The sequence below is a fragment of the Arvicanthis niloticus genome, chromosome 1 (assembly GCF_011762505.2).
Source record: "Arvicanthis niloticus isolate mArvNil1 chromosome 1, mArvNil1.pat.X, whole genome shotgun sequence".
NCBI lineage: Eukaryota > Metazoa > Chordata > Mammalia > Rodentia > Muridae > Arvicanthis > Arvicanthis niloticus.
In genome coordinates, this window is record NC_047658.1 from 82,433,982 (window position 1) to 82,456,506 (window position 22,525).

Genomic DNA, 22,525 nt, shown 5'->3' on the forward strand with positions numbered 1-22,525 from the left:
CTGAGGTTAGGTATAGATAGTCTTTCTTGCAAAGCCTCTGCCAGCAGCTTCAGAGGCCTGTGTGAAGTGAAGGCAGCAGATGGAAGCATCGGGGTAGGTCCTTCAGCAAGGAAAGAATGGCTAAAATATTTGAATATATTTCTGTGGGATATGAGCTATGTCCCATTGCACTCTAGGGACTCATGGTTTGTGCCAGAGTCCCCTCTCTCCCTTCCTCCTCAGACCCCAGACTCGAATTGCATCTCTAAGCAGACTTAGAAGGCTAGTGGTCCAGATGCGGATGTCAGTGTGAGACAGATGAGATAAAGTTTTTTGAGATAAAGAACAAGCACTGGAGACTGGGGATGCTTTCTGGGTAGAGATTGCCACTCCGGCATTAGCAGTGCCTGTTCTCTCCTGGCTACTGGTTCTCTAAAGAACCAGAAGGATGTTTCCCACTACCGTTTAGTAAGTTTTCTGGCAGCATGCGGGGTATGGATGAATTTTGTAAGACACAGTGTGAGGTAGGAAAACGAGGGGTGTTGATTCTCTCAGCTGGGAATTCTGGTACCCGTTTCCCGGGTGCGTGCGGGAATGCTTCCAGAGAACCCACTGAAGTAGAACTTGCATCGTTTTGACCCTGTGTCCTGCTTTGGAAAGCTCCCTTCCTTCTCTGTGTGGTGGTGACCAGGGGTGGGAAGACTTAGGTCTGTGGATAAAGTGTTACTTAGTGTGCACTTCCTCTTAGAACCTAAAGGACTCAGAAAAGATGGAAAATTGTGTGTGAACATGATGCTGGTGCTGGTAAAGAGAAACTGCACCTTAGGGGACATAACAAAGGGGGTTGACTGGGGGTAGAGGTGATGCTTTTGGCTGCCAATGCCTGACTGTCCTTTGGCTTTTGTGTGGAGAAGCATGATTAGAAGGAGACACAGGGTTTCTGGCAGAAAAAGGAAATGGGAGACTGTGAGCCTCTGTGAGCATCAGTGCAGATCAGGGTGGAACTGGACCAGAAGGATGCCCTTCCTTGACATTCTGGTACTGACAGTGTAGAGCAAGTGGTGGTGGCCTGTTGGTCCCCTGCAGAGGGGGAAAAACTGTGAGGGAAAAAGAGGAGGCTCACAGGGAAGGGAGACAATTTCCACAGCTGTGCTGGGGCCTCAGACCAGGTCAGAAGCACAGACAATGATGCTTGTAGATTTGTAAAGCCTCCCCCTCCCCCGTTTCTCTGACGAGTAACAACTCAGAGCACTGTTTCATATCCTTGTTGTCTATTTTGTTTTCTTGGGTTTTTGTTGTTGTTATTGTTGTTGTTGCTGCTGCTGTTGTTGAAATGTCAGTCTGAGATGTTTACTCATTTTAAAACATTGGATCGTTTGTCTTGCCTTATTGATTTATAAATTTTAAAATGCATTTTAGACACAAATCCCTTTTCAGATAGAGATAGCAAAAATAAATGCTGTCAGCTGGCGGTTTGCTTTATTATTCTCTTAATGTTGTCATTTGATAAATAGAAATTCTTGATTTTGTTAAGGTCCTATTTATTGATCTTCCTTTTTATAGTGAGTGCTGCTTCTGTCTACTTAAGAATTCCTTGCTTTCTCCAGAACGCTGAGGATATTCTTTTTGTGTTTTATTTGACACTGTCCTTGTTTCATTTCTGTTCTTGTGATAAAATATCCCAACAAAAAGCAGCTTAGGGGAGAAAGGGTTTGTTTGACTTAGCAATTTTAGATTACAGTCTGCCACTGGGGGTCGGGCTGTCCAGTGCAGTAGAGAGCAGAGTATTGAATGCATGGGTTCTTGCTTGCTTGTCCTCAACTGGTTTCCTTCTTTGTTATGTTGCCTAGGGATTGGTGCCACCTAAAATGGGCCAGGTCTTCCTAAATTGGTTATCAATTAAGACATGTCCTCACAGACATGACCCACAGGCCAATCTGGCTCAGAAAGTTTCTTATTGAGACTTTCTTCCCATGCTGGGCTCTGCACACACAAGGGAGGTAATCACCACAGGGAGGCTCATTGGTTTGCTGTTCACATTCTGACTTATCACTCACTTCTCTTGGTGTGAAACTAAACTTTTTTAGTTTTTTTACACATACAGTTAGTTAGTTGAGTCTAAGCCATTTATTGAAAAAACCATTCCCAAGTCAAAGTGATAACTTTGTGTAAACAAAGTGATAAATACAGCCTGTCTGCTCTGTTAGTCTTTTGTACCATCCTTTTACCAATATAATACCTAGTCCCCTAATTTTTAAACAACAACAACAAAAACCCTCGGTATTGAGTTGTGCAAGTACTCCCTTTGTTCTTTAAAATCATATTGGCAAATCTTTACATTTCTATATTCATTTTATAACCAGCTTGTTGGAGTCTACAAAATACCTGCCACTACTTTAATTAAGAGTCCTTTATATTTCTGTATGTTTGACATCTCAAACAATTAGGGTAGTCTGATCAATGAACAAACACACATTACTTCTTAGTGTGGACTTTAAGGATTGACCCCTCATACATCTTTTAAATATTTATTCATAGCTATGTTTTATGGTAATGTAAGTGGTACTTTAAATGACTATTTTTGAAATCTTTCAGCTGATACATAGAAAATATACTTGATATTGTATCCAGTGGTTGTGCTGAATCTGCTTATACATTTTAGTAGAGTGCTGACTGCTTCACATTTTTCTGCACATCTGAACCACACATAAAAGGCAGTATAAAGAATAGCAGGTTTGCTTCTTTTCAACCATTATTTCTTTTCTTGTGTAATCGCATTGGTGAGCACAGTGTTAGATGGAAATGCAGGTGATGGATTCCATTGTCTTGCTGCTGGATTAAAAAAAAAGGCTAATGTATCAATGACTAGTTCATTGCTATGTATGATGAATCTTGAAGGAGTCAAGTTAGAAAGCAGGCGCTCTTCAAACTCTGTAGGCTGTGTCAACTCTCTTGAACTACAATGGTCCCAGGACACTGGTATTCAACCCAAGATGTTCATTAGACTTACATAAAGAACTTTTAAGATAGATAATTAAAATAAAATTCATTCTGTGTATGTGTATGTGTATGTGTATGTGTATGTGTATGTGTATGTGTATGTGTATGTGTATGTGTATGTGTATGTGCAGCCCTGACTGTTCTGGAACTCACTTCGTAGACCAGGCTGGTCTCAGACTTAGAGATCCATCTCCCTCTGTTTCCCAAGTGCTGGGATTAAAGGCATGAGCCACCATGTCCAACTAGTATTATAATTTTTAATATTCTCCCGGGTGATGGCACTTATCATCTGATAACCACTGACCTAAGCACTTTGTCTACAGCCCAGGTGCCAGCTGGGTCTCCATGGAAGTTTGTTGAAAACTTGGCATTTTCATATAGCACAAGGCTAGTAACACTGATGAAGGAGCAACCGCTCCCACACTTCTATTTGAAATGTGCTTTAAGGAAAAATTCTCTGCTGACAAAGGGATTATTGTCTAGTTATACTCCTGAGTGATTCAAGCCATGATTGCTCTCCACTGAAGATATCCCTTCCTACTTTCTTCGCCCATGTATCTTCCTCCCTCTTATTGGCTTTCTTTCCCCCCAGAGGAGCCACATATCCCTGCTATCCACTCTTCCATTTTCTACTGTGATTTGATGTTTGTGTTTATTCACTTGTGTTTGAAATAACAGGAGCGGTGGAGTGGAGCCTGGATATGTTGACTTAGGGGAGGATGCTGTTACCCTTTGGAGGCTTGTTTAGTTTCTGTGGGTTTTTATTGAGTTGATATCTCTGCCAAAAGTCTACAACAAGTACATCATTTTATAAGGGGGCCCTCAGACCACAGGCTTGCCATGACTTTGTCCTAAACTTTATCCCAACCTGGTTCGTAGTTTGCTTTCTGCTTCTGAACCACATGATACTCTGCCTTGTCCTTGGCTTCTTTTTGTCTTTGTGTTTCTCTCCGACCAGAATTAAAATTTTCTTTTAACATATGATATTCTAGAGGAACCGACACACTCTCCCTGGACCCAGGAACAGGATTTCAGTCTCTTTGGAATTCTCATTTGTTTTGATTTTTTCTGTAGGTTTTAGATATTTGAGTAGATAGAGTCCTGAAGGAGGTAATTAGCAGTCTTAGGAGGTGGGCATAGTGTGCATACCTGGCATTGAGGCACTTGGGAGGCTTGTGCAGAAAGATTTTTAAGATTGAGGCTAGTGTATACTCAACCAGGGGTGTGGGAGGAGAAGGAAGAGGAGGAGGAAGTAAGGGTGAGAGGGAAGGAGAGAGGGAGGAAAGAGACTCTGAAACTCTTGGCACTTTTTCTTATGATCAAGTTTTCATCACAGTTACACAATTCTTTGTTATAAGCCACCTCTGACATTCACTGAAAACTAAACACAAAGCAAAACAAATGCTCTAACACAACATCAAGATGGCTGACTAGCACCATCGATGTATATGATGGGCCTTCATATATAGCTTGTGTGCCTTTAATATTGTATAATGGCCACCTCTGACCTCTGACACTTTTTTTTTTTTTTTTTTGGCAATAAATGGGAGAATGTTACTCATAAATCTGACATAGTTTTCTCCACTTTGGGTGCCTCAGATGCCTGAGTTTCACATTTCTTCTACCCTCAGTGAGAATCTCTGTGTGCCAGACTACAGGTCCATGAGCCCTGTTGTCCAGGTCCCAGGACCAACCTCATCTCCCCATATGCACCCACTCACCAGGCCCAGGCCCACCCCACTCCATGTAAGAGCTAATTATCTGTAAGTGCTTTCAGCAGCCATTTCCTTAGGAATGTGTAAGTGCTTTGATTAGAGGACTCTCTTGGCACCAACTTTATGACTATCAATGGGGAAACGGGCAATTAGGGGCTGGAGACAGTCCTGAAATTGGACTAGTGTTTGAAGGAGCTGGCCTCAGGTAGGACTGCTCCTCAGCCTTTCATAGGAGCTGAGCTGAATGACCTCCTTTGACCTGGCCATTTCTCCAGCTCCTCCCTTTCTTTCTCAAAGGCTCCATAGAGGGAAGCACGGGCCAGGAGATTAGAAACAAGGACCAGAGTTAACATGCTGTCTCGTGTGGCCTGAGTAATCTTAAATCTCCTTGATTCTCTGCTTGTTTCCTCATCATTCCTCCCATACTATAGTCTAGCTGTTGAATTTTCTGCTGGGTGTCAGGGTCCTAGAGAGATCAGTGCAGGGTTTACCCTGAGGGCCTCAAACTAGAGAGCAATGTGCATGTAACCTGAACAGACCATACTGAGGATACATGTGGTTGTGATTAGATCACAGTGGTATGGCAGCTGCAAAGATAGAGATGGCCTCTGTCTGGGGAGGTAGGTGACCTGACCTGGGTCTGAAACAGGAGGTAAGAAGAAAATGAGGATGACACTTCAGCTTTAAACAAATTAGATTTGAAGCACTTATGGACCATCCATACCAATTATTTTTGGAAATAAACCTAAAATGACTCAATAGGGGTTTGGAAATATAGATGTACATCCTGTGGGAAAGGGGGCAAGATTTCACTCTGAGTGTCATAGGAGTAAGACATCAAGGCTATGTGGATTTGAGTCCAGTTTCCAATATGGCACAGAGTGGCTGCAAAAAAGCTGGTACATGGCTGTCAAGGGGAAGAGGCTAAGACAGAAAGTAGAGAGAGGCTACGAGATAAAGATGACACAAGCTTTTGAAATGAACCTTGCTGGAGTTCTGAGAGAGGAAGCCAAGATGGAGAGAGGTCTCAGCTGCAGGGGTAAGGATTGCAGAAGGGCAAATGAGAGTGAACGAGTTCTCTGTGAGCTTGTTCCCCCCTCATCTCCCTCAACACCAGCTTTTTTCTTGCTTCTTCCAGCCTGTGGTGCTACTGAGAGCTGGTAAGGATTAATGGAAGGAAGTTAGAACATTGGCATTGCCCTTCAACAGGGCATCGGAACCCTGGCTTTTCCTCTTTCCTTACCAGTTGACTGCCATAAGGTGAACAGGCCTCCTCTGTAACATGCTCCCATGATTCACTGTGCTGCCATGAGCCTGAAGCAAAGAGGCTATCAGGGACACAAAAAACACCGAAACCAGGAGCCCAGACAAACCTATCCTCCTAGTGAGGCATTTTTTTTTTTCTAGTATTTTATACCAATGAAGGAAAGCTGACTGACTTATTAACCAGAGGCCCGAGGTTCGCACTTTTGGAAGAGACTGCAGAAAGGTACCTCAGAGGGAGTCTCTGAGTCTCTGAGTCACACAGAATTGAGGACAGGGCCTCCAGGCATCAGGAGAGAGCTAGGCCACAGGTGGGTTGAAGATAGAATGATGGCCTCACCATGGCAGGCACTGCCCATGTAGACTCTCACTGAAAATTGCAATATTCCATTCAAGTTGATGTTTCAAATACCCATCTTATAAGAAAAATGAAAGCCATTGACACTGGCATTAAATTTTAGGATTTAAAATTAAAAAGGCTCAAAGGGGTAAGAAGACTGTTCAGGTTGTAAGAGGCAGGCAGGGTTCAGACTAATAGGTCTGGCCTCAGTTTTGCCCTTTCTAATATTCTAGGAATTGTCATGAGTGCTAAAAATCTCATAACCCAGTGATAGGAAACCCTTGGTGCTGAGCTGTCTTGACTGGGCTGGACTGGAGCTTTGGACCTGGTGTGTGTAGAGACCGGTTTGTGTGGCAGCTTTCTAGTGGCAGGTGAGGGAAATCAGCAGCCTCAGAAACAAGGAAATTTGGCTCCTATAAAAAGACACTAAATAGAAAAACAAGCAGGACGTATGAACAGGTTCCCTGAGCTTACTGAACACAAAGCCCAAGCAAACAACACAAAGCAAAGGAAAACAATATATCATTGGTTTTAATTCATACAATGAAGTTTTGTGTCCCATCTTTATTAATTACTTTTCTGTTGTTGTGATTAAGAAACTTAAAGAAAAAATTATTTTGGCTCACAGTTCTATAGGGAGAGTCTATAGTTGTGAGAAGGCATGGCAGCAGGGAGCCCGGACAGGAAGCTGGCTGGTCACGCTTTATCTGCACACACGAAGTAGAGAGAGGAAGTGGGTGAGACAATAAACCCTCAAAGCCTTTCAACAGTGGTGTAATTCCTCCAGCAAGGCCACATCTCCTGAAAGTTCCGTAACTACTCCAAACAGCACCACTAACTAGAGACCAAGTGCCTATTGGGGATATTACTCATCCAAACCATCAAATTATCAAAAATTATAAGCATATTATAAAACCAGAGAAGGATATGATGTTAAATATCTTTCTAGAATGTCAGTAAGTATAACTTGCTACGACTATATGGCAAAGCAAATTAGCAGTATTAATAAAGATGTACAGATGCTAGGCCTTAATTTCTATGTTAAGACTCCCAGGGAAACTGGCACATATCTGCCAGAAGACATTTAGAAGAATATTTGTAACAGCACTGTCCAGGATCGCAAGCCCACAGAAGACACTCAGGTGACATCGTCAGCGAAGGCATTCATGAGCTGGAATAGTTGTACACAGCAGAATAACATACAGCTGCAAAAAGAAATGACACACACACACACAGTGACAGGAAGGGGTTTCATAACTACATATCTGTGGGAGAAAGAAAATCTCCTTATAGATGATAGCACTATTTATGTCTGTTATAAAAAAGCCATACACCTTAGTTTATTAGACAGAGATCTAATAAAAACAAGGGCATCAATAACAGAGAACCTAGGGTGAGGCCTTTTCAGTGGTAGGTGATCAGAGAGATGAGATGAAAAAGAAGTCTTCATTTAATGCTATTTCTAAGATTTAGAATTTGTGAATATTCAACATACAAAGATCTTCCCTTAGGTGTCCATTTTATTATTAGAATCCTTTATAAACCATCTTACCCCTTATACATTTATATAGTCAATGTATTCAAATGTAAACAAATAAGGATATATTTATATATTCTATTTTCTTACATAGATATGTTCTATGAGTATATATAAATATGTATGTTATACAGGTATTGTATATAAAATAAGTAATATCTATCATGTGATTTGTATTGAAGGAATGATATATTTCATAATTAGTGGTCAATCAGAGGCAATCTGAAGTGTAGTCAACACACCAGAAGAAGGCAAGACAATGGGCAGTTCATCATTTGAATATCCAGGGCCCCATAGGTCCTCTGGGAAATCCATAAGGGCATCAGGGTCCACATCACCTGGGGACAAGGATCTGTGGAACTGATGTTGAGTTGGCTTCTGTTTCAATGCTGTCCTTTTTGGGGTTTTGCTCACAGCCTCCTCCTGTGTACAATGCCATCTTTCTACTTGTATTAATCTGCAATGTATCCTAAAGTTTTAGGCCAAATGTTCCTTTCTGGTGTTTGTCCCCCATCTCCTGAAAGCCCAGTACATGTCAGGTATCTGGCAACTCAAAGCTGTGGTCCCTATGCTTGCAGAACAGGAGTTCAGGCACACATAGGATCAGAGAATCATGCCATTGTGGACTGTTAATGCTGGAGCACCTCAAAAGTTCTGTCGACCTTTTACCAAGCATACTCCCCACCTGTCTGTGAATCTGGTAGGTTAGCTCAGAGGCTCTCTTTTAAGTAATCCACAGTTAATTTGATGCAGCCACAATCTCACTTGGAGAAACAATGTTCTTTTAGCATTAAAATATGATGAAGATAGCACATGTGCTAGAGCATTGGAGCCAGAGAACACCATCTTCCCAAGCTGGATTGTGGGTGTGTTAAGTCAAGGGAAGCTTCCAGAGGTAGTAGGGTATCCTTTGGGAAATCAGTCTGCATGATGGCAATCTGTGATGAGATTCATTTCCTCCACCACAGGGGCATTCTCTCACACTCTCTCCTGGGTCAGTGTTTGTGAAGCACAAGGCTGGGCATTTGGTCTGTACTTATCAGGCCACAGACTTACTTTTGGCCTGAGTAGATAGGTTCATATTTGAGCCTTTGGTTTCACTGGGTTCTGGGACCACCAACTCAGATTTCCTGAGTATCAGGGCAGCATACTTGAGTCTGACTGCTGTTTCAACTGAGTCAGAGACCAGGGTAGCAGCAGTAACTACAGTCAAGACAAGTTTGAGGGCATTGGATCAATGGAGATATTTTCCCATTAGGGACCTCGGAGCTTCTTAGCAACACTCTTGATTGATGCTCGAAGGAGGAAAGGGGATGTGAGCCAGTCAATTGAGAGGCTTCTTATGTTGGCAATAGAGCTGCTTCCTGTTTCTAGGCCTGCAGCTGCCCTGTGGGCTCAAACAGACCTCTCCAAAGGCCTATTAATAAAATACCTGGCCTGAGTCCAGTCCTGCCAGGGGCAGGCTGACTACTGTTTGTTCCTTTTATTAAGCACATCCAGGTGGGTTTTACTGTGGACTGTTCCCTGGGCTCTTGTTTCCACATTTGTCTCCTTTGAGTCTGAAATTGCCAATGGCTTTCACAGCTAATGGACCTCTCAGATCCCAAGAGCCATTTAAGAGGAGGTGCAGGACTGGGGGGGGGGGGGGATAAAGGTGGAGGTGATTAATCAAATGAGAGGCAAGCTCTGGGGGCCACTAGAGCTAGTGGCAAGAAGTAAAGATGCAGAGACAGGAGGCTTAAGTCAGTAGCAGATGGGGGACATCAGTCAGGGCATCTTCTTGTTCATCCTGTGCCTCTATTCCACCTCCAGTGCTGGTCGTCCCTCAACCTCTTAACATTTTAGCTCCTGGAGGAGCTCAAGGTACACTGTGGCAAGATCCTGCCCCCTTTCTCTAAAGCCCACCCACTGACTCCTGGTGGAGGGTGAATTTTGAGGTCAGATGTGACCTCTCAGGAGGAAGTTCTTTTCAGAACCCAGGTGTTGAGGAGCAGACCATTCAATCCCAAACCCACGAGTTTGAAAGTTAATAGTTTTTCTTTCTGTGACATGGGAGTGTTTGATGCAGTGATACAATGACACATACATTCTACTAAGTGTGGAACCTGGCACACTATAGGTACTCTAGCCTGTCTCCCATTACTGTGCCAGGAGCAGGTCTGGCTGTGGCAGGGCTGGGAAACAAGCCTTTTTCTGGCATATGTTTCCCACAAGACCTGTACCTCTCTGATTGGGCAGAGAGCAGGCTTCCATGGAAGCAGTACACCCTTTCCAAAGGAAAGCCAGAGGAGGATGAGAGCAGGGAAGGCAGTGAGCATGGCTCACTGTAAAAGGTGGAGATGACAGGAGAGACTGGCCTGGACAAGGCACCAAGTGTTTTTACCATCTGCTGACCTCTTGCTGAAGTCTGAGGGAATAGTGTCAGGGGCGTGAAGTCACAAAGCATAAAAGATGGAGCCTGGCTTGGAGCTCAAGGTCAGAAGATCACTAAGTAACCATTATTTCTACTGCAGTTTGCAGTGATGCCTGGCCAAGGTCAGTTCCTAGACACTTGACTTGCTGTCTGCTATATAGAAAGTCTACAAGGCGTCACTTATCTTTTTTGGGCTCAAAGCAGAAGCAACTTTGGGTCATTTGGGAAGGGGCTCTTCTCTGGTTTTCTCTCACTCCACAAGGGGTGTGAGCTCTTCTCAGAAGGGTGAGAGGAATTGGTTCTGTCTCATGACTGTCACAAGCAGTGGTGCTCGCCCTTTCAAGGTACACTAGGAAGTTCTTTCTCTCTATCTGCAGGTGGATGGTATCCTGTGCTTGGCAGACATCTTGACTGATGACAGCCACTCGGAGGCCACTCGAGCAGAGGCTGCAGCGGTGGTAGCCCAGGTTACCTCCCCACATCTGTCCTTCTCCCAGCACCTCACTAGCTTTCTGGAGAACATGGAAGAGATTGTGACAGCCCTTATCAGTGAGTTACCCTGGGTTGGGTGGGATACCTAAGTAAGAGGGCCTTCTTCTAGAAGGATCAGGAGGGCCTCCCCACCTGCTTTACTCAAACTCACAATCTGATAGTCACACTAGCTGAAAGCTCATTATTAATAGGTCAGAGGCAGCTTTAGGGAGCCCTGTAATTAAGACTCTCCTATCGAAATGCAAACACCTCTTTAGCATTAACTTGCAAACTTAGGGACCACTTAGCTTTTCAGAGGGAGTTCAGAGCATGGGAATCAGGGACAAAGAGGGACTCGAATTGTGACTTCAATAGTGTTTAGTCCTAAAATTTCAGTCATGGCACCTAATGACAGTAGCAGTACTAAGTGGCACAAGTGACTTCCCAGAGAGAACCAGCTTGGCACAATGAGATGTAGGAAATCTCACCTTTTGGCCTTGCGTCATGGGGTCATGAACACATTGTTTCTTTTTGGTTTCCCTATTCGACCTATGCATGCTTGGCAGGAGAGTCATAGTCAACTATATAGAATATTCTCTTCTCTAGCCTTTCCTTTGCCAAACTGCAGAAACTAGGATTAACCAAAGTAACAATGTTCAGGAAACTTGCCTGGTGAGGTCCGAGTTTCCACTTCCGTCCACACCTTTGTTACTGACCATCTCTAGATCCTTCTCATCAAAATTAAATGAAAATTAATTAGGTCAGGCTCTTGGAGTTGTCACACCAGGGCTGAGAATATCTACAGTTGTCTGGAGTTACAGACTGTGTAGGATGTTGAGACAATAGTTGGAACAGCCAAACTTTGCTTTTGGATTTCTACTTACTCATCAACAGTTACTGGCCAATAACTCTGTGAGGGATTATGTGGGATTCTACCACTCACATACCAGGGCATCTTGCAAATCTCACTTGACAACTTTCTTCTGATATGCATTGAGGGGTTGTAACCCATATCTTTAAAAGGACCTTCCGGCTCTAAGATTGTACTGTTGAGAAAGAACTTTGCATATGGGAATTATCAGTTAGGTGGACTTTATGGTCGACCCTGGTCACAGGGCCCGAGTCTCCCATGGGCCAGGTTTAGAGAAACTGGTATGCCAACATATACATTGATTCAAAGTCAAGAAAAAATGCATTCCATAGAGAACCTGGCTAGAGGAAGCTCAGGTGACCACAAAGCCCATTCTTACTCTGTTTAAAAGGTGGAGGTCCAGAAAAAGTGAGAGACTGCAGAATAGTGTTCAGATCCACATTCCAGGGCTCTCATGCTCAGTCTCTCACCAGGGTCTGGCAGGAAAGAAATGACTTGAAGGGAAAAAGTAAACAAGACATCTGCAACCTGCAGTAAGCTGACGAGCATGTTCACAGACTAAATATGGACACACATAGGTGAACCACACTTGATTATTGCCTTGTAAGAAAGGCTGACATATTTTTTTGTTTTGTTTTAAAACTTCTATTAGTTCCTTGCGAATATCACATCATGTACCCCAATCCCACTCATCTCCCCCTCCCCTTGCACCCACTCTCCACCCTTGCGACCTCCCTACTAACAGAGGAAAACAAAATCTTGTTCTTGGAAGCTGTAGTGTGTCACACTGTGTCTTAAAATATATGCTTTTGTCCACACTTCTTTGCTTGCAAATAATGATCGCAATGAGTCCTTGGTCTGGTTGGAGGCCTCTGGCTTCTGATACACTTTCAATACTGGAACCTCACTGGGTCTACTCTCAGACATCCTGTTGTTGACCTGTGTCATGGAGATCCTGTAGTTTTGGATTTGTAGGACCATGCACTCCAGCAGTTCACTGATGGGGCAGATGTTGGGGTGGGCCAATTCAAAGCCCTGGATCTGGGTGTAAGAGGTGTCTGAGCTGGTCAGCATGGGAGCACTCCTGCTCCCCGACTCTTGGGGATCACTCACCAGCAACCCCTGTAACCAGGGCAAGCTCTAACCAGTTCTCCCACTCTCACTACCCCAGGGCCAGCTCTCTCACCTGCCATAGGTGGCAAGGGAGGAGGGAGGGGAGGATGGTGCTTCTCACTTTTCTGTGCCACTGCACAGCAGACAAGGGGCAAGGGGAGGGCAAACAGTGGCAGAGCCAACTCTCCCATGCTCACACTCTTGGGGCCAGCTCACCTACACCCCTGCCATCAGGGTTAGATCTACTGTGCTGCCCAGATGAGATACAGGGCCTGCTTTCCTGAGTGCTGCAGCAGGTGAGGGGCAGGGCTCTCCTGCTCTCATGACCCCAGGGTCAGGTCTCCCACCTGTCACAAGTGGCAAGGGGGTGGGAGTGGGGGAGGAGGGTGTCTCTCCCTCATCCATGACACTACATGAGAGATAATTGTCAGGGCCAGTTCTCCCATGCTCATGCCCTCTAAGGTTGGAGGCTGGCTCACCCACAGCTTCCACAATGTCTAGGGTCCACTCTCCTGAGTACTGACCTTGGATAGGGGTGAAGTCAGCTCTCCTGCTCTCTTGCCTCCAGGCCAAGCCTCCCATGATGCCCAGTTGAGGAGCGGGGCCAGTTCTGCACAGCCCTCAGACATCAATACATCCTGGGTGGCAGCCCAGACCACAGACTTCTGCCTGACCTTTGGTGGTAACAGCCTCCTGCTGCTGCAGATGTGCCTCCCCAAATGGCAACACAGGCCAGGACCCCACCATGGTCCTTGGCAGCTTCACCAGCTACTCACAACAAGCTGTTCCTCACTACCTTTGAGTTTCCAGTTCTGCCTCTCTTCATTGTGCCCACATCCTTTCGTTTCTCTTTCTCTTCCATTTCTCCACCACTTACTTGCTCCTCTTAGTGTCAACCAGTCTCTGAGTGTCTGGGGTCATCTCAGGAGTGCTATGGCCTGCTAGCCCATTATGGGTCATTTTGGGCATGGTCTTCCCCTCAGGACTGCATGGCACTGGACTGGTGTCATTTTAGGCTAGCTTCATATCCAGGTCCCATGGCACCAGTCTCAGGTTCACTCCTGCCCAGGCCTGCAGTCCCAGGTGGGGTTCTTCAAGTCTCCGTTTGTTCCCACCCACCCTTGTGGTCTTCTCCGGCTCACATTTCTTCAGGGAGTGTTAGGCTGCTAATCCTTCAGATGTCCGTAGGTCCAAACACTGAGAGCAGACATAGCCTCTCTCTTCTCTGCCACCTATTGACATACATGTGACACAGCAGTTACATCCGCAATGTCTAGGTGCAGGGACATATTTTAAGAACTAAATGCCAACTGTGTAGAAACACTCCAAATAATAAACAACCCAAAGCATGTATGCTCCAAACAACCTTTCACTGTTGTTACATACCCAGCCCCGTTTCTTTCCCAGACTGTATTAATCCTTAGAGAAGAAAAGCCTTCTTATTTAACCCATCCCCAGGAAGACGCACTGTTCAGCCCACTCACAGAGTCAGCAGATGGGATATATCTTCTAGGCAGGATGCCAGGGCTCTGTTCTTTGGTGGGAAATAGGGCTCCAATTTCTTGCCATTCCCTGGAAACATTTATAAGTGAGTCACTGGAATCCTCAATTTAATCTTCCTAACACATCCCAGGTGACTCAGACTGTAGTGCAAATGAATGTGCAGCAAAATTAAAAGGCACTTAGATGGCTGTGCTAATAATCAATGTGTCAGGATCAACGGCAAGTGCACGAGGGCAAGGGGTACCGTTTGCCCCTAGGGACAAATCTAGCAGTAGAGTGGTCCCATACTAAAGCCCAGGTATAGAGATGTAAGCTTGGACAGAGTCAGATGCTCCAATGATTTTCTCCTGGCAGGGATGCAGGGAACATCTACTATAAGGATGTTACTTGGCTAATCTGTGATCCTAGTCCTATGGGGGCATTGCTGAGACTGAGTCAAAGAGCTGAAACAATAGACATCCTGAAGTATAGGAAGAATGAGGATTTTGTGATCAGGTTGACATGGATTATTTTTTCCTTACTGGGCATAAGATCTCAGCAAGCCACAACATCAGATATGTAACTGACAAAGTCACAATAAAATTGGATTACTGTAAAGATCAAATGACTGAGTGAAGTAAAAATTAAAGTAGATGCTGGCCCAGAGTAAATGCTCAAGAACTAGTATCTGTGGCTGCTCCTGTGAGATTCAGTTTCCGTATCTGCACATAACCCCTTTCTTTCTTAAAGATGGATCCAAATGCACTGGTACAGCACAAGGAAGGTTATAGGTGTTTAACTGATATTCCTGCCTATTCTACATTAGGGGAAATTCACAGCCACATCCATGAAAGTGCCAAGAAGTGCCAACTGCAGTGTCAGAATTCTGAAGCATGGACTATCATAGGGCCTTGCTCAGCTCTGTTTCTCTACTTTCTTCCTCTGCTGGTCTGTTTTATGGAGTGTGGCCCTCCTTCCTCTGTCTCTGTAGAAGTGCCACACTTGCTACAAGTGGCACAAAGCTTAATCTGTCACATCCTGACTGGTTGGAACTGAGACTTAGAAGTTAGGGCCATTGGGACAAGCAGAACCATGAACAGTGCCTCTAGAGGTGGGCATCCATTGCAGGCAACTGTATTAGGTGATGGAGGGATGGGAATGGTCCTTCAGAAAGGACTTAGCACAATTGCATATGGCAGGTGGGGACATTCGTTTTATGCTGAGTTGTAACTACGAGGACTGAAGAAAGAGCCCTGGCACTCAGGAGCTTGTGTAGTACTTTTTGAAGCCAGGTGACCTTTGCCATCTGAAACCAAAAAGCGATATAGAAGGTGTCTGGAAGGCAAAGTATCTGCATTAACTCCGGCCTCTTCCTAGCGTACATCCCTGGAGACATGGGAACTAGAGAAGGGATATATCCCTTCCTGCTCCAAGGCCTTTGCATACAGTACTTCTCTTATCTAGAACGTGTCCCTCCTCCAGACATTTTCATGACTGATTCCTTTTCTTCTCTTAAGGCTTCAGTGTTATGGATATATTCTTTGAGACATCTCCTATGTGACCCATGGGTCCCCACTTATTCTTCATCATAGCATTTGTCTCTTTTCCCTTCATATTTATCAAAATCGGCAATTATTTATATCAACTCTCAAAGGCTCTCTATCTCTTGTCTGCTAGCAGAGAATACATGTCACAGGGGCAATAATGCGATCTGTTTGGTCCATCTTACCATCTCATAACTCTAGGCACCTAGGATTCACTCAATAAACACTGTGGGTCAGCAAAAGTCACATACGAGGCCTCCAATCCCAGCTCTGCTACCTATACAAATGACATAGTTCCCTCTCTAGTAACAAATTTGTTCATCTCTAAAGCCAGTTCCAAGACTCCCACTCAAATGGTCTCCCAGAGTTATTGTGGGGACCGAGGGAGATCATGTGCAAACACGTGGCCCTGAACTATTTCTTCTTGTTCACTATCCAGAACTCTGCCAAGAGGCCTCATCAGGGGAAGTCTTCCTGCTGGCCTCTGCGGCCCTTGCCAACATCACCTTCTTTGACAAAATGGCCTGTGAGATGCTTCTGCAGTTGAATGCAATCCGTGTCCTCCTGGAAGCCTGTGGTGACAAGCAGAGAGTGGATACACCTTATACTCGGGACCAGGTGAGAACCCAGGAAGGCCCTGACTTTGTAGTTTACTTCTTAGAGATGGACAAGCCCATGGATAGTCAGGGTGGGAACAGGTAGAGATCATATTCACATAGGCCTAGCTATTTGCCTTATTGATTGGCTTCTGAAAGGCAATGCCCACTGTTTATTGTAGTCATTGGTGTTAGTCACAAGAATAGAACTGAAGGTTCTGCTCTGTATTGGTCTTTATTATATGTATGGTCTCTTTCTTTAGCTAGATGCTTCCACTTGTTGAACCTCTTTCACGCCTTCACCATCAAGTGCCTTACCCAGGGCTTATTCTGGTCATGTCTGATGAGATCCAGTAGTGACAATAAGAACAAGACTTTTGGAGACAGGTGATACAGGTTCAGCAGATCCTTGCTGTTAATGGTCATGTTACCTTGGGCAATTCTTTCTTCATTTGCAAAATGTATGTACATGATTGCAGAGTCAAGGTAGGGGTTAAATAGACTAGGGACTGCGGACTCTTGGTGTAGACTCTGTCACAAAGATGTTGTAAAGCAAGTGAATGGCCCACTGTACACAGCACTGAGTGGGAACCTGTAGACTGTGGTCTCCCTGTGTGTCGAATGGGATGTTGCTTCCTCTGTGAATGTCCCATGTCTACGCAGAGTCCATAACCTGACTAGGAAGAGTGGCAGCTTCAACCCCACCCCCAAAATGAGGTCTCACCAACACTTAGAAGAAGGGCACCTCAAAACCATGAGAATGTGCGCAAGTAGGAGGCAAATGAACACTCACACCCCCCCCTACCCCCGCATCTGATTCAGGAGTTTTCTACCCCCTGTCTGAGTCAGGCACATCTCCCACTGTCCTCAGGATGGCTTCACCTTCTGCCCTGGCTCTGAGCAGCCACTTAGCTAGTGAGAGCATACCCATTAAAGTAACAAATGGCTCTTTGCTGTGGCAGAGGAAGGATTAAGGTGATCAGAGGGCTCTCTGTAATGAAGACAAAGAAGATAAATTGGGCTCTGAAGTGCTCACCGCCCCCTGAAATACTTAAGAAATTAAATGCCCAGTGAGGCTTCCGGTAATGAGCATGCCAGTGACGCCAGTGCTGTGCAAAGCCTCCTGGTCTTGGCTATATACTTAGTGCACCTCTGTTTGAACAGCGAGAACTCTTCTATCATCTAGGCAGGCCAAGTCCACTTAAGTAGTCAAGCCAAAGCCTCACTGGCAAAGCCCATTCTGTACTCACTCTTGGGGTGTGGGCAGCTATGAACATAGAAATGGGTCTGAGGTCTTCCACTTACTTCTGCTAATCTAGAAGATAGTACAGGTGACATCTGGAAATCAGGAACCAAGAAAATTATCCTAGCCTGGGGATATAGCTCAGCTGGTCAAATGCTTGCCTACCATACACAAAGGCTTTATTTTGATTCCCAGAACTGGGCATAGTGGCCATGCCTATAATACCTAAGAAGACCTTGCTTACTTATAGGTTTACAAGGCCTTGTGATTTCTCACCCATGGGGTGCTATGCAGAGGCTATGCTGTGCAGATATCTAACCACAGACAGGACAGGGTGGGAAGGACATCTCTAAGGCCCTGCACAACCAGTGTCAGTAACCTCTGGAGTGGAGGAAGGATACTTAGAACAGAAACATGATGAGCCATTCTGTGAATTGCTTTCAAAGACGGTGAACTACCTGCACTTCCCATAGAAGTTTGTAGACTGCTAAACATTTTAGAATGACCACATTTTGTACCATCTCTGGGACTTCAATGTCAACACCATTTATCAGGAATCCATTGATCAGAAATGCCAATTACTGGGGGTTGTGATAGCAACTTGTGTTTCAAAACTCCTCCATAGCTTATAAATCTCTGCTATGTATGTAAATAGGAGTAGAAACAACATGTCTTGGGTTTAGGTACACATTAGTTCAAATCCTGTCTCTGTCATCACCTAGCTGTGTGTCCTTGAACCTGTCTCTTAATCTCTCTAAGCCATAATTTTCTCATTTGTATAATGAAGAGAATAGTATCTCTCCTCTGGTCCTTGCTTGGTTAAATGGGGTGGTGTTCACAAAGCATTTAGAACCAAAGTGGGTACTGAGTAGTGACTGGGGCAGGTGACTGGAACAGGATAGGCTGAGATGTCTAGATGGAGATGTCTAATTTAGGGCAGGAATGGAGGGCCTGGAAATATAGCTAATGCAGTGGGGAATGATGTGTGTGAAGTAATGAATGGCATGTATAGTATCAGGTTGTGTATGAACACATGCAAGGTATATATACATGTGTGTGTGTGTGTTTGTGCGTGTGTGTGTGTGTGTGTGTGTTTACGGTTGAAAAGTACTATGAGCTGAAGCTGTTTCAGTTGGTAAAATTCTTTTTACTCAAGTATGAGAACATGATTCAAATCTGTAGAACCCACACAAAGGCTGAGCAGGGAAACAGATACCTGTGGTCTTGGTGCTGAAAGGAGACAAGTGGGTTCATGGAACTTGCTGGCCAGTCATCCTAGCTCAGTTGGCAAGTTCTAGGTTCAGTCCAGACCATTCAATATACACAGCTGGAGAATGATGATTAATCTCTGGCTTCCACATGCATACATACATGACCACACAAATCATGAAAAAGCAAATAGTCTGGGCAAGAAGAGAAGAGAATTCCAGAGCTATGCTTGACATTGTTGACAAGCTTCTGATTAAAGAATAATGTTAATTACAGTTTTTTGAATATTGGCTTTTTTTTTTTTTTGTCTGAATTCTTGGGCAACATAGAGAAGAACCCATGAATCACCAATGGATGTATCCAGGTGTTCTGTGTCATAAAGTCTGTCAGACCAGAGCATCTGTCTCTAACTGGGTGTTCTGGGTTTACTTTACATGTTGGTTATGTATTATAATCTTTAGGGCTATCCTATAACACAGCAGATGAGGAGGGATGTTGGTGGAGTCAGGGTGTGGTCAGAGTGACTGCTGAGACAGCTAGGGATGTGACACAACCTGGGAAATGTCTTTATGTCTGCCTGTGAGCAAGTATCTCTTGACTGCTTTCTCTAAAAGAGTGCAAGATGAGCACTTTGTCTGTGTATGCTGTTATCAGAAGACTCAGCCAAGCTACATTCTACCAGACCAGAACATTTATTGTTGAACTAGTGACATGGCAGATCCCCTGATAGTCTAGGTTAATTAGCTCTCCACTTCAATTTTCCTAAGGCCCCTGTAAGCTGAATGAAAAATGATTTCAGAATGCCACGGAAGCCACTAGTTGTTTTCTAGCCAGGAAGGCTCTCTTTTAGTTACTTTTCTATAGCTGTGATTAAATCACCATGACCAAGGCAACTTATAAAAGAAAGAATTTATTCAGGTCTTATAGTTTCAGGGGGATGGAGTCCATGACTATCATGGCAAGGAACATTGGCAGCAGGCAGACAGGCAGGTATAGTGCTGGAGCAGTAGCTGAAATCTCACATCTTAACCCAGAAGCATGAGGCAGAGAGCTGAATGGGAATGGTATGGACTTTTGAAACTGTAAAGCCCACCCCAGTGACATACTTCCTCCAATCTGGTCACACATTTCATTTCTTAGCAAACAGTTCTACCAACTGGGAACAAGTCTTCAAATATAGGAATGTGGACTACTCTCATTTGAACCACCGTAGAATCTTCCAAATATGAGACATTTTATTCCCTGGAGAGGATCTCTCATCTCAGTACCTCGTGGTCATCAATGTTCAGCCCCTTAATGTGGCTGTCACATTGCTAGTGCTCCTTTAACAAATCATTCAAGGTCTGGGGCCTTCCAGGACTTGCCTCTTAGAAGTGTGTTATGTTTGTTTAATTTAACAAGTGTTCTGGGTGATTGGCAAGACACACTGAATGCTTATGATAATTTTATGACTTATATTTGATCTCCCGTGGTAGACCAAATGATGCTGCACAGAGATGCCCATTCCTATTACCCCAGATCGATGAATAACTTTCTGTACATAGCAAAAGGGGTTTTGCATAGTGATTAATTAAGGCTCTTAACCAAGGAGTGTTATCCAGGTGGGTGTAAAGTAATAACATGATTTTATGTGAGGAGGCAAGAGGAGCAGGGTCAGAGAAAATGGCTCAGGTTTCATTATTGAAAATTATTTTTCTTTCGTTTTAGGATAATGAATGTTTGTGGGCTGAGTGGAAAGAGTTAGATAGAAAAGTTCGGTTAAAGATGCAGTCCCAAAGTTGAAGTTTCTCTAGGATATATAAAAATGCAAAGCCCTTAAAAATTATTTATTTATTGGTTTATTTATTTAACGAGGTGGGGGTATGTATAGACAAGTGTGTGCAGATTGCAGAGTCTAGAAGAGGATGTCAGGCGTCCTCTACAGCTTCCCATCTATTTCTTTTGAGGCAATGTCTCTCCTTTAACCTGAAGCTTTCTCAACTTGTTACTTGGATGCTGGAGTCCAAGCCCTGGCAGCACTAAACCATTTCTTCAGTTCCACAGTGTACAGGTGAAAGAGAGAGGGTCAGAGCAGGGGGCAAGTCCATGTTACACGGATTACAGTTCATTTGGTTTTCCAATGGAGAAACCTAAGCTTACTGTGTGTGTTTGTGTGTGTGCATGCGCACACACCCGTGCACGGGTGCATGCACAAGAGTGTCTCAGACCTCTAGCACTGCAAAATAATAAAATTGTTTTGTTTTAAGCTACTAAGTTTTCAGCAATCTGTTATAGCAGCAATAAGAAATATATATCGTTTAATTAACCAAGCACAGAAGGCTGGGTAGCATTGCTAGACTCATGTGGATAACAAAAGATGGAGGCAGGACTTGAGCCTACACTACATCTCATCCAAGGTATTTCTTGAGGCCAGTATTCTCTGTGCTCACCAGGTAACTACAGAAGGGTCAGGAAAAGCAGGCCTTAATTTTAAACCAATTGAATAACCCTGGGTCAAGAGAAACCATGAGCCTGACTGCTGCATTCCATGTCTTCACAGCATTGCTAGGTTGCTTCCAGTCAGGTAAACCAGTTATCCTTAAAACTCCAATTGGGAGCTAACTGCTAGGTGAAAACATTGGCTTCGTTTCCCTCTCCATCACAGTGCATACAAGTGTGTTTCAAATAGGAGACTCCAAGCAGGGTATAATTGGCATTTATTCAAATTGTGTTTAATTGACTACTTCATCTGCACCTCAGAAAACCACATGGGGTACAGGCTCTGTAAGGAGGAAGTAATTTTCATTAACAGGATCTAAATTAGTCCAACACAAAGACCTACCTGGAGCCTGTGACTCAGCTAATGATTGCCATATAATGAACCCGTTGCTGCAGACAAAGGTTTTATTTTCCTTCCTCTTTTCCTCTTTCCGTCTCTTCCTTCCTTTCTTCATGAATGTACGGGTCAAACATACAGAAATGTCTGTCTGGTGACAGGTGGGGCATGGGAGCCCCTGTGTGGTGGGCCCCGTTTCTGCTGTTATTGGCAGCCCAGAGACACGGGAATGCACCGTAATCTGACAGACTTAGCCCCTTATCTCTCATATGACTGTACTTTATGGCTCTTGGGGAATCTTCCATTTGAGGAAGATCCCATCTCTTCTCTCTAACTTCTTCCTCTGAGCCCACAAACACTCCCTATCCTGAGAGGAGAAAAAGAACTTCCAATATATACCTACCACTCCTCTAATGAAACACTGGGTATAGCAGTTGACTTCAGAATAAAGTTTTTGAGGGGCTTCCCTGCCTTCCCCCAATGTCTCTTTGCAGTTCTTACTTATCCATCCACTCCCTGACCAGGTCTGAGTGTGAAGAGGCTGAGGCACAGAGATATTGTTTCCAAGGCCAACGTATGTCTTGAGAGGGCAGAGGGATAGATATCCTATTGGTATGACAACAGTTTTATTTCTGTTTAAGAGAGTTTTCAGATGCTTTATTAAGGAGAGTGATAAGCTAGAAATAAACCAGTTAAAATCCATCTAATGCTCTTTCCTGGAAAATATTGCTCTACCATCCGTTTTTGGGAATGACGCCTCCTGTGCTGGCCTCTGCAGACTATCACTTGCCATCTCAGAGGCAGAGCATGGCTCCTGGTTAGACCATCTCACCAGCTCTTGAAGAAGCTCTCTGGGGAGTGGCCTCCCACTGTGGAGAAATACTTTAGAGTTCCCTATTTGTTTCAACCATCATCAGTGCATGCTGTCTGCATC

General features: G+C 44.3%; 1 protein-coding gene and 1 non-coding gene across 4 annotated transcripts in view; one reads left to right on the top strand and one right to left on the bottom strand.

Moving 5' to 3' along the window:
• Nucleotides 1–22,525, top strand: part of Insc (INSC spindle orientation adaptor protein) — a 110,725-nt gene that overhangs the window by 78,676 nt on the left and 9,524 nt on the right. For all 3 annotated transcript variants that reach the window (XM_076941292.1, XM_034513373.2, XM_034514006.2), the window contains 2 exons: nucleotides 10,625–10,796; nucleotides 16,168–16,346. In XM_076941292.1, coding sequence (XP_076797407.1) covers nucleotides 10,625–10,796; nucleotides 16,168–16,346 — 351 coding nt within the window. The remainder of the gene's footprint in view (nucleotides 1–10,624; nucleotides 10,797–16,167; nucleotides 16,347–22,525) is intronic.
• LOC117701627 (small nucleolar RNA SNORA17) lies at nucleotides 13,857–13,986 on the bottom strand. The gene has a single exon (XR_004605784.1). It is a non-coding gene; the product is annotated as a small nucleolar RNA SNORA17 (small nucleolar RNA).